This window comes from Miniopterus schreibersii (assembly GCF_964146895.1).
Source record: "Miniopterus schreibersii genome assembly, chromosome: 1".
NCBI classification, from domain to species: Eukaryota; Metazoa; Chordata; class Mammalia; order Chiroptera; family Miniopteridae; genus Miniopterus; species Miniopterus schreibersii.
In genome coordinates, this window is record NC_138101.1 from 176,940,096 (window position 1) to 176,955,907 (window position 15,812).

The 15,812-nt window shown below is 43.2% G+C and overlaps 1 protein-coding gene across 4 annotated transcripts in view; it reads right to left on the reverse strand.

Moving 5' to 3' along the window:
- The window catches only part of ZFYVE26 (zinc finger FYVE-type containing 26), an 80,619-nt gene that overhangs the window by 48,771 nt on the left and 16,036 nt on the right, over positions 1-15,812 (reverse strand). For all 4 annotated transcript variants that reach the window (XM_081154550.1, XM_081154548.1, XM_081154551.1 and 1 more), the window contains exons 12-23: positions 15,687-15,773; positions 13,567-13,635; positions 12,599-12,750; positions 9,881-10,082; positions 8,646-8,909; positions 6,564-6,683; positions 6,307-6,471; positions 5,573-5,791; positions 4,850-4,952; positions 3,277-4,022; positions 1,750-1,946; positions 483-587 (exon numbers count right to left, since the gene is read on the reverse strand). In XM_081154550.1, coding sequence (XP_081010676.1) covers positions 483-587; positions 1,750-1,946; positions 3,277-4,022; positions 4,850-4,952; positions 5,573-5,791; positions 6,307-6,471; positions 6,564-6,683; positions 8,646-8,909; positions 9,881-10,082; positions 12,599-12,750; positions 13,567-13,635; positions 15,687-15,773 — 2,429 coding nt within the window. The remainder of the gene's footprint in view (positions 1-482; positions 588-1,749; positions 1,947-3,276; positions 4,023-4,849; positions 4,953-5,572; positions 5,792-6,306; positions 6,472-6,563; positions 6,684-8,645; positions 8,910-9,880; positions 10,083-12,598; positions 12,751-13,566; positions 13,636-15,686; positions 15,774-15,812) is intronic.

Here is a 15,812-nt window from a genome sequence, read left to right on the forward strand (position 1 = left end):
AAAAGATAATTACTAATCATGAAAATGAAAATTAAAACAATGAGATACCATCCTTTTGGCAAAAAGTGAAAAGTTGGATAATACCAAAAGAGTAAGGATATGGAAACAATAGAAACTGTGAGTGGGAGTATAACTGGGGCAACTGATTTGAAGGGCAGTTGGTAAAATCTTAGTGAAGGTGAGATGCTCATGTCTGATGACACAGCAATCCCACTGTTACATATACATTCTCTACCCAGTGTATACAGTATAGAAAATCTCTTGTATGAACGCAAGGTAATAGTATAAAAGCATCAATTGTCATTTGTATACTTCTTTGTATATTGATAAATTCATACACATATACAAAAATGAAAAAAGAATGTGATGCAGTTATAAAAAAAATGTGGACATTTATATGGGGGAAGAGGTCTACACAACCAGCTAAAGAGTTGTAGCTTTGAAAAGAGGAGGAAAGAACATACCACCCAGGAAAATGGTACCTTTGCTTCTAGAATCACATTCATGACAGTTGATGGGTCCTCAACACAACAGTTCCTCAGGGTCTGCCAGTCACACCACACTGGGGTAGCCTGCAAACCTAAAATCTACAGAAAGACAGGAAAAGCTGTCAAACCACAGTGCAGCTTCTTCCTCCATGAACGAGTCATTGGAGTTTCCTGGGATAAGCTATGTCCCAAAGTCAGGCTGTCATAACTTGCCAGGAGAAGGGAGGAATTGGAGCAAATGGGGCAAAGATTGTTTAGAGGAGAGTGAACCTATCGGGGAAGCACAGTCAGGGAGCAAAGACTGAGCCGGGAGGGCAAGGTTGGGGCCTTTCACTTGTGAAGACAGCTCTCAGAGGTTTCTGTAACTTTACAGTTTGTTCACCCTTCTAAGGTCACTTGTCCCATGCTCCTCCATCCCAAAACTCAACTCAAGATAGTCCGCTGGCTTCAATGCTCTGTGGGATCACCTTTCATGCAGCATTTAGCTCTGCATGAAAACTGCTGAGCAAGAGTGGAAAGAATCTTTTTTACCCACAATTTTCACCTGCCTCTCGCTGGTGGGGCTCTAGACTCCGTTCCATTCCAAGTACACATGGAAAATTAGCATATATTTTATACTTGTTACCACCCAAACCTGTCTCCCTGAGCCTCCTGATCTTGAATGTAACACATACACTGCAAGAATCTTTCACTTTTGAAATTGTCATTTTCAAGCATCCTTTCAAAATGGCTCTTGAAATTTAGGTGGGATTTAAAACAATCTTTAAAAAAGACATATTATGAGACAAGCTCTATAAAAACTCTTGAAGAAGAACAACAAAAAACTCAATGGACACAAAACGTACACAAAGCTCAACTATACAGGGTGGGGCAAAAGTAGGCTTACAGTTGTTTGTATGGAAAATAATACATTAATAAATAATAAGAATAAACTGTGTTTCATTTACAACTGTAAACCTATTTTTGCCCCACCTTGTATATGTGAAAAGGCTTTGTGGACTCCAGAGTATTATCTAGTGTTAATTTTTTATCCTTGTTTGATGCATATATATTTAAAATCATGTGAGTAAATAAAAGAGGAACCAGACAGGAGGTGAACAGCCTCCTCACTGTTCACCTAAGAACAAAAACCAGATGCAAAGCAAAAGCCAGACCTAGATTTTCTGTTTCTTAGAATCCACCATCACATAAGAATAGACTAGAGAGAGTTGGTAATAGGGTGAGAAGTCCATTTCCTTTCTCTCGATGCCAGAGTCCATACCTTCTGATACACCTCCAGCTCCACCAGCTTCCTCTGTAGTTCACACCTTAGTTCACCTTGGACAGTTGTGTCTGAAATGCAGTAGGCCAGGATCTCTAGGCACGACTCCAGGGGCCACCTTTCCACAAACTTTAGGGTTAGCTGACTTCTCAGAGATGCATCCTTCACAGGAAACAGGTACTGCCAACCTTCTTTGTCTACAAGACAAAAAGATACCCAGAGGCAGCAAGCCTGGCACCAGAAGAGCTCCAGAGTCCAGGTTGCTTCTTAAGAGAAGAGCTTTGTTCAATTTCATGAAACAGGAGCTTGGAGGATCCTTAAGATCTATCTGACTAACTAGTTTTTATACTATATGGCAAGCAGAAATGTTATGCCCCTATGTTTCTGTTTATGCAAACTTAATCAGAGTCATGAGACTTTTTGAAGAGAGAGGATGAGAAGGAGAAAAGAGAGGAAGAAATAGAAAGGAAGAAAGGGGGAAGGAAGGAAAGAAGGAAGGGAGGGAGGGAGGGAGGGAGGGAGGGAGGGAGGGAGGGAGGGAGGGAGGAAGGAAGGAAGGAAGGAAGGAAGGAAGGAAGGAAGGAAGGAAGGAAGGAAGGAAGGAAGGAAGGAAGGAAAATAGATGAAGCTCTCCACATTCTGGCATGCTGCATATATAGCAATGTTTCAGACTCAACGAGTCAGTGGAACTTTTAGTTTTCCCTGCAATTTCACTGTGTGCCATAACTACTTGAAAGTTATTTCAGGGAAAGTAGTTTCACTCCCTTAATATCCTCTGTCATTATTAGTAGATCTCTCTTTCTCCCACACCTATCTCAGAGCTGAAAAACAGACTCCAAGCACAGAAGGCTGCATAACCAGTCAGTGGATTTCTTCGCCCTTCTCAAGGACTGATTTTCTCCTTTCCACAGGGAAGCGAGGCCCTCTACCCAGAAACTGTTCACTATAGCATGCCCCTTGCTTTCCCTAATGGAGTATGGTAGGTCACTGGCTCTCAACTCTGGTCACACATCAAAATCTCCGGGGGAGCTTTTAAAGTAGGGGTTATCAAACAGGCCCACAGCCTGTTTTTATAAATAGTTTTATTAAAATATAGCCATTCTCATTTGTTTATACATTCTCTATGGCTGGCTGCTTTCATGCAACAATGGAAGAGTTGAGTAGTTTCAATTGAGACTCTATGGCCTTCAAAGCCCTTAAAAGAAAAAATTTTCTGTTTTAAAGTAAACATTTACCTAACTTCCACCTGGGGCTTCTGGGTATGGACCTCCAATATTTGTGGTTTATAGAATTTTCCAACGATTCTGACATGCAGGGTTGAGAATACTGGTTATAGATATGTTTTCTAAAGTTAGAAAGACCTAAATTTTAAGCTCTGCTCCACCTCCTACTATCCTGGCAAGCTTCCTACCCTTATGGTGGCACCTTTCTCTAGAGTTACTATAAGGACCAAATGCGATGATATGCTCAGTGAATGTGAAATGCTATTACCACTAGTGAAGGAGGGAGGCATAGCTTTCTGCTCACCACATGCTGCGGCACAGCTCAGGACTGCATCCTGTACGCTGCTCAAGTCATCCGCATCTCGCCCATACACTTCAGTAAGCTGAAGGGCCCGGGGCCAATCTCTGGCCACCAGGGCTTCCTCGAAGGCCTCCGTGAGTACATCCAGGGCAACAGGAGAATGCAGACCCAGGAGGATAGTAGAGAGACTAGCCTGGCCACAGAGACTCGCTGCCAGACTCTGCTCCTGCTTGGAGGACCCTCGGAGGGGCTTCCAGGCGGCCAGGAGAGAGGCCTCAAGCATAGGGAACTGTTCCAGAAGGTGCTCACACTCCCGGGTTACTTGCTCTGCAGTCAGAGGTACCTCCCTGCGGCCACGAAGCTCCTTCCATGACAAGCTGATCTTGGTGACCTTTGATCCTCGGGAAGCCCCCAGACAGGCCACTGTTGCCAGCAGCTTTGAGCGGGACTTAAGGAAGGTCAAGGCAGAAGAGGTGAGGGCTGAGGATGATAAATCCTTTGGGGAGGAGCTGGGCTTTTTCTCTGATATGGGCTTCTCAGTTGGCTTTGGGGAGCTCTGCTCAGAAAGTGGGAGGTCTTCCAGGCAGTGAGAGGTGTGTAGCTGGGCCAGGATGCCCAGCTGGGTCAAGAGAGAGGATGTCTGCTGGCTCTGCAGGGAAGAGCAAAGGGCAAGGGGCTCACAGCAGCAGTTGACGATGACCTGAGGCACACTCAGGCTGAGTCCCTCTCGGGCCAGAAGGGCTGCTAGCCTGGAGGGAGAGAAGCAGAGGGAATAAAGCCTGAGTGCATAGGCACCATCACCTAATCTCAGATTTTATGTTTACACGAGCAACTGTACATTCAGGCTCTTTAATTGTCCCCCTCTTTTTTTTAAAACACAAAAAATAGCCTGTTAGACATACTGCTCTGTCCTTTATTTTTTTACTTCATAACATATCTGGGAGATCTGTTTATATCCCTCTACAGAGAGGCCTCTCATTTCTTTGGACAGCACATAGTATTCCATTATGGGGATGAACCATAATTTAACTAGTCTCCTGTTAGTGGACAATGGATTTTTCTGATCTGTTCCTATTACATATAAGGCTATAATAAAAATGACTTTGAACATACATAATTTTCCATATGTATAATAAGGCCACAGGATAAATTCCCCAAAATGAATTTCTAGGTCAAAGGGTACATGAATTTGTAATTTTAGTAGCTTTGGACAAAGTGCCTTCCCATGGAGGCTTGTACAAACTTATATCCCACCAGCAATCTATGAGAATGCTTGTTTTTCTATAGCCTGGCCAACTAATGTGCTATCAGATTTGTGACTTATTGCCTATTCCTAGGTGAAGATTCTCTCCTTAATTTTATATTTGCAATGTAAATTTTAGTGGTGGCAACAGAGAAAGAAAGGAGGCACACTGAATTTGAATGTAGCTGTATAAGAGTAAATGGAAATCAAGGGCGAAGTATAGAAGAAACCCACTCCCTATACTGAGCCCAAGTATAACCGCACGCAGCCCTCAGTTTCCTTGATGAAACAATTAGGAAGGCCCATGCTCAATTCCCACGGCGTAGCTCCTACCTGTCAGGTGAAACTTGTCGCTCAAGCAGGAGGTGTGACACCAGTTCGGAAGAGCTCTGTTGCAGGAGAACAAAGGGGTTTCCAACTTTGACCTCCACGTGATCTGCAAAGGTAAAGAAAGTAACCTTTGTTCGCACCCCTGAATGCAACAGTTCAGAGCCCTGTCTTCCAGAACCAATAAAAAAGTAGTGTTAAGACGAAGACTACATTGCAAGCCCTTCTGTTGATATTTTTAGGTAAAGGGTATTCTCAACATGACCCTGAGCACAAGTTTGTCTATGCTTTACTACTGCTCTAAAGACTCCAATCACAGACAAACTTCAGGGGCCAGGTCTGGCCACAAACAGCTCATCCTGCTCGCCTAACATGACAGAGTGCATGCCACTTTCGCTCCGTGGACTCAAGTAGGAATCTGGCACTCACATCAGAGACCTGATTCCTCTGCCGGGGCCACACATCCATGAGGGACTGAAGACCTGAGAGGTATTTTTGAGTCACTAATGCCATCATAATTTATTGAGCACTCCCATGTGCTGTACAATTATACTAGGTATTGGGGAGACAAAAATGAGTAAAGCACAGAAGAATAAGAGAAGACCTTATAAATCTAGTGCCCTTGGCTACTGCTGTGTCCAGAACCTCTTAACTGAGTATCTTTCCTCTTCCTTGCTCTAAACACTTGCAGACCAATCATGACTCTGTTTCCTCTTTCTTGCTACTTACCAGGCTCAGAGCGCAAACTCTGAAGAAGAGTTGCAGCCAGCGTGCTGCAGTAACTGGAGAAGGTGCCCATGTAGTCAGTCTGACTGCTGCCTGCTGGAGTCTGTCTGCCCAGGTTTTTCTGGAGGAGCTGAGTCTGGATGTGCACAGGGTGGGCCTCTGCCTCTGGAGTTTTCTGGGCTGCCTGCTCCACCAGGGAGGAGAGTGGAGTACTCTTGGGCTCTGAGAGGAGTAATGGCAGAAATGATGTAGGTTTTAGTCTGTGCATCCAGCTTTGGGTCAGTTTCCAACACAACTGTGTGAACTGGGCCTCTGTACACTGCATGGGGCCTCCCATAGCTCGGGCGCTACACTTACAAGGCAGCTACAAAAAAAATCTTAAGTTGGTCACACGTGCAAGTGATTCCCAGCCAGGAAGAGCTTTGAGTCTGGAGAAATCAGGGTGGGTGATTCTGTTTTCACCCCAGTGACTCTGGGGTTGGAATGGAAGGGTTGATCAACATTTACTGAGTAACTTTAGGGTATGCTGCTCATTAGCAATAAGAAAGCTAGAGCAGGTAATGGAATGTTAATCATCCCTTCACTCCAGAGGCAGGGGAACAGGTGGAGTTACTTATGAGACATGCGCTGGCTAACTGGAGGGCCAGTAGGGCACACTGTTGAAGGCCTAAGCCTCTGCTCCAAAGTGTTTCCTCTCCCTGGTTCAGTCCTCATTGCTCCCACACCTGAGCCCGTACCTGGCAGCTCTAGTGCCTCCCTCAGTGACTGAAGGATCTGGTCCAGTTGCTGGGAGAGGTTGGCGTGGCTGGCAGCACAGTCCTCAGTTAGGCTGGGCCAGCACATCTGAAGCAGCTCAGCAATGCTGCACCGTGGAGGACCTCCTCCTTTTTCCTCTACACTCTCTATAGAAAGCAAGTGAAAAAGAAAAAGTGAAGCCTGATGCTGACCTAATGTTCTGAGTCCAGGAGAGAAAAAAGGGAGAAAAGTAACTTACCTGATTTATTTTGTCCAGCTGACATAAGGGAATAATTGAGAATCTTACTGATTTGCTGAAGAACAGCTGGAAACCCTCGAATGCCATCAGCATTGAGGAGGACATGGTCTAGCCGTCGACCTGGGAACGGCGGAAGGAAGAGGGAATGCAGAAAAAATGAGGTACTTTCAGAGATTGTTACTTAGTTCCTGCATTTACTTATACAATTTTATCTCCTCCAATATTAAGGAGGAAGTATATGCTGTGCCATTTTGGGTGACAGCCAGCATACCTGGCTTCTCTGTGCCTGAGGTGCCAGGGCTACCTCCTGCAAGAGGCCTCAGCTGTCAGCAGCAGCAGCCCGAGACTCTGGCGCTCCCACGGCATCACGCCCCAAGCCATCAGGCACTTCCTGTGGATCTGCCTTGGTACTGCCCTCAGCTGAGGACTTGCCCTGAGATCACATCTGTCTTCTCTAAGTGCTTTAAGTAGGATCTTGACACCCTGACTAGACTATGAACAGTTTTATGAACAGAGATTACTCATTTTACCTCTTCTGTACCCCTATGCTTGGGATAACCTGAAGACAAGTAGGTACTAAAGCAACTCCTAATTGACTGACTTGAAACCGTTTCAGCTACTAACAGTTTGGATAATATTTCCTTTCATTTTAGAATATAAGTACTAGATGAGGTGGAGAGGAATTGTTCCCCAAAAAAGAATTGCATGTGCTACAGCATACTTTCTTAGAAGGAATATATGAATATTAAAGGACATTTAAAAAAAAAAAAGTTTTTGATTTTAGAGAGAGGAAGGGAGAAGGAGAAAGAGAAACACTGATCAGCTGCCTCCTGACGCCCCGACTAGGGATGGAGCCCACAACCCGGGCATGTGCCCTGACTGGGAATTGAACTAGCAACTTCTAGGTTCACAGGACCAACTGAGCCACATGGGCCAGGGCCATTAAAGGGCATTTTAACCAACTGCTCAGAAGTGATTTGGAGAAGTGTGCAGAACAGAGTTATTTAATGCAGCAGGCCTGAGGCTTCTATCCTCAGAAAGGCCTGCTCGAAAGATTGGCCCTTGGCTGGTATCTATGAACTTGACTGGCAAACAGTTTCCTATACTGACATAAAACTTTCCCTAAATGAGAGTGGCTCACTGTGCCTGCACACTTCATACATGGTGGTTTATGTTGAATACCTGCTTTCCTTCCGAGAGTCTGGAATTTCCCTTTGTTACCAGCCCCCAATAAAAACCTTGGGCCTTGTGTCTCTAATAAGTTCCCTGTAGGCAACACTTCACCCTTGTCACAACTCATTGCTGGAGGAATGAAGCCCGTCCTGTGTGAGTCCACAGGGAGAGGACTCTTGCAAGCTCTTTGCCTTGTTTTCTCCAGACTATCCCATGAGCCTTTTCCTTCTGCTGATTTTGCTTTGTATCCTTTTGCTGAAATAAATCTTAGCCAGGTGTGTGACTACATGCTGAGTCCTATGGGTTCTCTAGCGAATCCTGGAGCCTAGGAGTGGCTGTTCATATTGCAACGTATCCACCATTCCTCCCTCCATGTTACTGAGAGAACATGCTCTTTTCTCCCTCACTGGTCAGTCCTTCCAATGTTTGGTGTGTGAACTTTGCCTAATTCTGTCTTCACATTCTTCTACCTTCATTCCTCCGAAAATCCCATGTACACATTTTGATATTGTTTACCTCAAGGTACAATCTTCCCTTTAACTGAGCGCACCAAGTTTTCCCTTATACCTGGTTTACAAACTCAAGACTATCCCCAGGTTATAGGCTAAGTGGGGTTCACTCGGAGGGGGAATGCAGTTTAAAGATACAAATTTCACTTACATCATTTTTGAATGTATATATTTATCCATAAATGAGAAAAGAACTGCCCCAACTGATTGCAGATTGCTGTCCTGTAAGAAGGCAAGGCTCTCAACAGGCTATATTTATGCCTTCAGACTGGACATGAGGAAATTAACTACTCCGTGCTCCCTGTCTCTCCTTCCCCAGTAAGTGCATTCTTGCACATTTCTCAAGTATCTCAGAAATCCATCTGAGAAGTGGGGAATACGGCCGACGAAGCAAACTCACCTCGGCTCTCGAGGCTGCTGTTCAGACGTCGTTCGGCCGTTTCCAAGAGCTGCTTGCAGGTTTTCCAGAGTTGGCACTGAGAGCAAGCGAGGTCAAACGCAGCCATGGCGGGGGGACTGAGGTCTTCCAGAACCTCCCTCAGGGGATCAGTGGGCTCCACCAGGGTACTACTTATCCAAAAGTCCTCCTGGAGCGTGGGGATGGGGTCTCCAGAGGAGCTAAGCAGCTTGTCGGTCACATCAGAAATGGAGTAAAATACCATCCCTGGACACCAGCAGTGGAGTAAAAAGTAAAGGTTAAAATGATTCTATATACCACTTCTATCTTGAAAAGTAGTTATTTAAAAAGTGTTCAAGGTCCTTCTGCATGGTGCATCTTCTGCACATATTAGTACCATCACTGCATCCCATTCTTATGGCATCAAAACAATGGCCTGGAAAGGAAGACCAAGAGAACGCAAAATGGATGAAATGAGTGAGGGCTCCTTCCAAAAGGGATCTAAAAGTACTCTGAGAAAGAATGAGGGGTGTGTGCTCATCAGAAAGATCTCTAAAATACAATGCGAAAAAAGCAAGGTAGAAAACAGTACTTGTTGTAAGAGCCCATTTATAGTAAAAGCAAAAAGGACGCGCATATATACTTTTGAATAGCTACTGAAAATGTCTGGGAGAATAGAGAAGGAGCAACGTGTGATGCTACTTGATGCACAGAGCCTAGAGCAGTAAGACAGTGTGAAAACCTGGAATAAGATTCCACTTTTAATAATGAAACGATGAATTTCTGCAGTGCAGCCTAGGCTGGGAATTGAGACCCATAAATCACAGGCCATAGGAATAATACACAACATTTTCATTTTGCAGAAAAGGAAGATAATATGCTTTATCCCTAAATAATTACATGGAAGGAAATAAATTCCTAACCATTTCCCAAAGCCCAAGAGAGTGACCATGAAAACACAGGTGGAAATAGCATTCATGTTCTTCAGTATTAGTCACACAGGACAAGCTTAATGGAGTAGCTCGAGTGGCAGGTATGTGTGAACGCCATGATCAGGGAAGCTGGGCACAGCTAGAAATCTACTCTCAATATCTCAGGACGGCTGTTCTGCAAGGCAAGTGTCCTGCTCTGGATTTCTGCTCACCTTCCTGATGAACCTCTCATTTGGGTGGTCTTTCCCCTGAGGCCCTCCTTCCCCAGCTACCTCACCACCAGTGGTGGCAACAGGGAAGCCTTACCTGCAGCCGCAGCGCTGCCAATGGCCTGTAGAGTTGAGCGGCCACTGCCTGTTCTTCGAATGGTGCTGCTACCCCCGTCTGAGTTCTGATTCTCAATCTTGTGCTCGACTCGGGCCAGCTCCTGGATCACCTCCTGGTAGCGCTCCACGAACATCAGTTCCCCTGAGCTGGGAGAGGACTTCAGGTCAAACATGAAGACCACCTGGTACAAGAGAGGGAGGAGCGTGGGTTGTGTGGGTCCACTGAGTTTGGGGATATCTAGAGATATGGGATCTTGCCTATCATTAAACTATGGCCCTAAAGCATCTGATTGTAGGTGCATGTTAGAAGAATAGGTCAACTACAGAAATAACTTACCCAAGCCGGCCAGAAAGACACCAAAGCCCTAGTAGAAAATTGGCAGATGTGGACAATTTCAAACAGAAAATACATATGACTAATACATAGATGAAAAATATCATCTCTTTCAGTAATCCAGGGAATTTAAGTCATAGTAATACCATTTTACATCTATCACAATGACAAAGTGTAAAAATAAACCCTCAGGGCCCAGCTGGCATGGCTCAGTGGTTAGCATTGACCTATGATCGATTCCTGGTCAGGGCACAGGCAGGGGATGTGCAGGAGGCAGCTGATCAATGAAGCTCTCTCATTATTGATGTTTCTACTTCTTTCTCCCTCTCCCTTCCTCTCTCTGAAGTCAATTAAAAAAACACCAAAAACAAACCCTCAGGGGGTGGTGGTAAAATGAACTGTCACAAACATTTTTGAAAAGCAATCTGGTAATACATAAAGCTTTAAAAATGTTTATATTCTTTGACTCAGTAATTTTCATAAGAAACTTTCTTAAGGAAATAATTCAGAAGGCTTAATGTCTAAGGGTGATCATCTTGGCACTACTTATTACAACTATTACAAGGTTGAAAATAATCTAAATGTTGAGTAACAGGAGAATGGTCAAATGCAGCTACTTGATCAGACTATTGTAAGGTCATTTAATCAGTTACAAGGCAAATATTAAAAAGGCCAATATAAAGTTTTAAATTCAAAACAATCTTGGCTACATAAAAGTCACATATGTCTTAGAAAAATAATGGCAAAAAATATACTTTATGTTTAATATTGGTTCTGGACAATAGGGTTACAAGTAATATTATTTTCTTGTTAATGCCTTTGGTATTTACTTACAATACTTATGGCTTATTCTGTAGCCAGGTTTTTAAAAAATAAAGCTTTTATTTAAAAAAAAGAAAAAAGATCAAGGGCCTAGGGAAGGAAGTGGAAGTGAGGACGTTTAGAGGTAAAACATCCAGGGAGCTCACAGTTGACTTCTTCCGGGTTTGGGTGTAAGAAAGGCTGGTGAGGGTCCCATCCTCCCTAGAGAGTCAAAATTATCATTATCTTTTTTTTTTTTTTTTTTAATATATCTTTATTGATTTCAGAGAGAGGAAAGGAGAGGGAGAGAGAGAGATAAAAACATCAATGATGAGAGAGTCATTGATTGAGCCCACAACCTGGGCATGTGCCCTGACCAGGAATTGAACCCCAGTCGCCTGGATCCTAGGTTGACGCTCAACCACTTAGCCACGCCCGGCCGGGTGAGAATTATCATTATCTTTAAGTATGGGACCTAGAATGACCAGAGGAAGCTAAGCAAAGATTCTCCTATCACTTAGATTTCTCCTCAATTGATTCTTCAACAACGGAACTTACATGAAAGAAAAATTCTGACCTACATGTTAAGGGGTGAGTACAGTGTAATAAATATACCAATGGAGTTTCAAAACTTAGAATGGTAGGTTTTTACGCTATTAAATTTAAACAATAGTAGAGGATACTTATATACATATAGCTTATTCTGTAACCGGGTTTCTCACAGCTTGCACAGAATCCTCTTAACATTCCCATGAGGTAGGACAAGCAGGTATTAAATTTAACTCCAATTTTTTTTAAAATATGTTTTAATGATTTCAGAGAGAGGGAGAGAGAGATAGAAACATCAATGATGAGAGAGAGTCACTGATTGGCTGCCTCTTGCACGTCTCCCACTGGGGATCAAGCCCACAATCCGGGCATGTGCCCCAACCAGGAATCAAATGGAGAACTCCTGGTTCATAGGTTGCTGCTCAACCACTGAGCCATGCCAGCTGGGCAACTCCAATTTTCAAGTGAGGACATAGAAGCTCAGGGAGAGTAAGTCTTTCTGATTTCTTCTTGCACTTTTCCCTAGACAACATGAGCATTTTAGTTTGGTAGCCCCTATACTTGTATATTGAACTGGTATTCCATTTCTTATTAAATATTGCTGGCATCATGATTTTTAACTATGTAAAAACATGTACATGTTCAGAGAAGGCTTAGAAGGAAAGAAACAAAAATATTTCCACATTTTGAAATGGTGGGATTATAGCTGAATATTTTCTCTTGTTAAAACACTGTTTATGTTAAGAAAGCAAATCAATGATTCCACAGCTTAAACCTCCTCCTGCCTGGGTCTTGAAATCTGCAATGCTAAGGACTGGGCCTTATACATGGAAACTCTCTCCTATTTCTCCTGCTGGATGTGGCCCTGCAAATGCTCCCAAGTGGCTCTGGTTGCACATGTATCCAGCTCTACCTGAGGCCCAGAAGGTTCCAGACAGCTAGGGGCGGACTTTGTATTCTTTAATATGACAAGGTGAGTCCTAGGCTACTAACACCTGCTGCCCAGGTCCTTACCTGATGGGCTTCTGCAAAGTTCCCCCGGAGGATGCAGGAGGCCAGTAGTGACTCAGGTGGGGAGAACATCATGGGGATGAGTGAACTTTGAGTTTGGGGCTGCAACCGACCACCTAAATCATTCCTTCCAGACACAGTGTTCAGACTTCCCTCTGTTGAGACACAAGAATGAGGGGGCCAAGGAAGCAATAGAAATTGAGGAAAAACTAGACTGCTGTAACCTCCCACTAAACTCTTATGGCTTCATGTTTCTTTCTTTTTTTAATATATCTTATTGATTTCAGAGAGAGGAAGGGAGAGGGAGAGAGAGATAGAAACATTAATGATGAGTCATTGATTAGCTGCCTCCTGTACACCACCTGCTGGGGATCGCGCCTGCAACCAGGGCATGTGCTCTGACAGGGAACTGATCCGGGATCTCCTGGATCCTAGGTCGATGCTCAACCACTGAGCTATGATGGCTGGACAAGTTTCTTTTTTTTAAAAGGTGTGTAATGGGTCTTGATTTTTTTCCCAATTGAAGGGCAAACCTATACTATCATCTTTGAATACAAGACATAAGTACCAAAAGAGGACATCTGTAATACTTTCAACAATAAAGAAAAAAAAGACTTAAGTATCATTCTTAGGTATTCACCTCTGTTTCTCTCTGCTGATGGGTAGCTCAACTGATAGTGAAACAGCCCTTTCCCTACTGAAATTTGTTTGGCCACCTACAGAACAAGTTTAGTTAACATTCATCATCACACATGGTTGCACATTTTTCTTTCTTGTGATAATAACTTTAAAAATCTACTCTTAGCAACTTTCAAATATACAATACAGTATTATTAACTATAGTCTCCATGCTGTATGTTACATCCCCAGGAACTATTTATCTTATAAATAAGAACTGCTCAGTCAGGTTTTTATGCCACGGTGTGTGGCAGCTCCATATCTGGCAAAGGTGCTTGAAGTTGGCAACATACCTGAAGTACTTGTGCTCAGCTCACTACTTGTACTTTCCAGGGATGGATTGGAACCTCTGTCCCGGCGATCTAGAGGCATTAGGAAGAAGGGAGAAAATCAACCATCAACTCCTTACAATGTAGAAAGTGAGAAATTGGCTTGAAAACCAAGATCTGGGTAATTAGAGTGAGGGGATAATGGATAACTACTACACCTACTGCTTCTACAGCAAAAACACTAGTTTCTACAGAAGGGTGGGCCTAATATGGCGCCAATGCTCACTGGGTCATAGCTTATACCAGTGGTTTCCAACCCGTGAGTCTCAGGGCCCCAGGGTTTCGAGTTACTTCTAGGGGTCATTGACCCCCATCTGCTCACTAAGCACTGTCAGTATGCCAAAGGGAAAAAAAGTACAACTATTATGGCCAGAAAGTAGTAGGGTGTAAAAGATGCCAACATTTTCTGACATAGAAAAAGTTGTTCTCATACTTGCATAGGACCTGGTCTGCCAAGGACCACGGTGCTTACAGCCCTACAGGAAAAGCTTCTACTCGTTTTTCCCAGTGCATGGAGGTTCACTGTTTCCTAGCGTGGTCATTCAAGGGTAATACAGCCCTATGCAAGGGAGTCTTCTAGGCTCACTGCTTGGAAAGGACACAGCTATAGGAAAGTTGGCTTGTGTATCCTTGGGGTAGACAGGGCAAGTGGAGGCTAGCTATGCCTTTTGACTCAAACCAGCTTAAGGGCCTTAGCCACTCAGCCTTGCAGTTTTCCAAGTTTCTCTTACAACATCCTCCACTCCACCCAGAATGCTCACTTTTCTCCTTGCTACTTAGCGAGAGTCGCCTCATTCTTCTGAGCGTGGCTCAAGAGTCATCTTCCATAAAACCTGTCTCCCTGACTTCTGTAGGCTATGCTGAGCACCCTTCTAAGACATATCTTCTATTTTCAAGCAGTGCCTCAGTGCAGTTTAAGTTTTTTATGGATACAGGTCACTTTACCATCTGTGCAGGTAAATTATAAATCCTTTAGAGGCAAAGTCCTGATGTATGCCTCATTCATCTCCCTCAAGATACTTAGTATTGTTTAGCACATAGGAAACTCTTATGAATTCCCTGTTAATTATTTAAAAACCAGCACCAAAACCATAATGGAAATTTGATTATCTAAAAATGTAATACTCTTGTATAATGCTCCTGTATAAAATTACTTCAGAAAAATTCAAAGTCAAAAGAAAAAAATGGAGAAAAACTGTTAGCACATAATTACAGAACATTATCTATAATGTACAAAGAACTTCTTACAAGTCAATAAGATGAACCCAATAGAAAATATAGACCTTAGACATGAATAGGCAGCTCAGAAAACTATAAATGGCCAATAAATATATAAAAAGACATTCAACCTTAAACTAAAAACTAATATTAAAATAATGATACACATTTCTGCATTAATCACATTGGCAAAGATTTGAAAAAATCTGACTACTAGTTTTTAATGAATGTATGTGCAAATAGACACTCATATACATTTGGTGGGAATGTAAATTCATCCATTTTTTTTCTTTTAGGCAATTTGGTAATATCTGTATTTTATATCCACATATCTTTGACCTTGCTGTTCTACTGCTAGGATCTTATCCTGTAGCTGTACTCACACAAGTATGCCCAGACATACCTGTAGGGTTGTTTACTGTAGCATTGCTTATAATAGTGAAAAAAAACCTGGAAACAATTTAAGTGTCCACAAAAGGGTACATATGACAATGGAATGTTCAGCAGCTTTTAAAATAAGTGAAAAAAGTAAGTCGTCAATATATAGTATGAAACATCTGTATATATAAAAAGGACACAGGTGAAAAAAAAGTTACAGTTCTCAATGATACATCTGAATACATGAAATGATATATATACTTGTGCTATGTGGAAAATTCCAGATGGAAACTATCAGCAAGGGTTACCTTGGGAGAGTGGGACTAGGATACACTTAGATCACGTTTGTTTGTTTGTTTGTTTGTTTGTTCGTTCGTTCGTTCGTGTGTTTGTTTGGACCATGGGCTTTATCTTAAAGAATATCAGACAAGTGGCCATATGCCACTTGCCTGGTGCAAGAGGAGGCATGAGGAGAGCTCATCAATTACCTGCCCGGCTCCTTCGAGTCCGACGACCCCGGCGGAGACTAGGGTGCCGTGGGGCAAGGGGCCGGTATCTTCGTGAAGGTTGCTCCTCTGAAACAGTAAACCCAATGGGTCACGCCACAAAGTGAT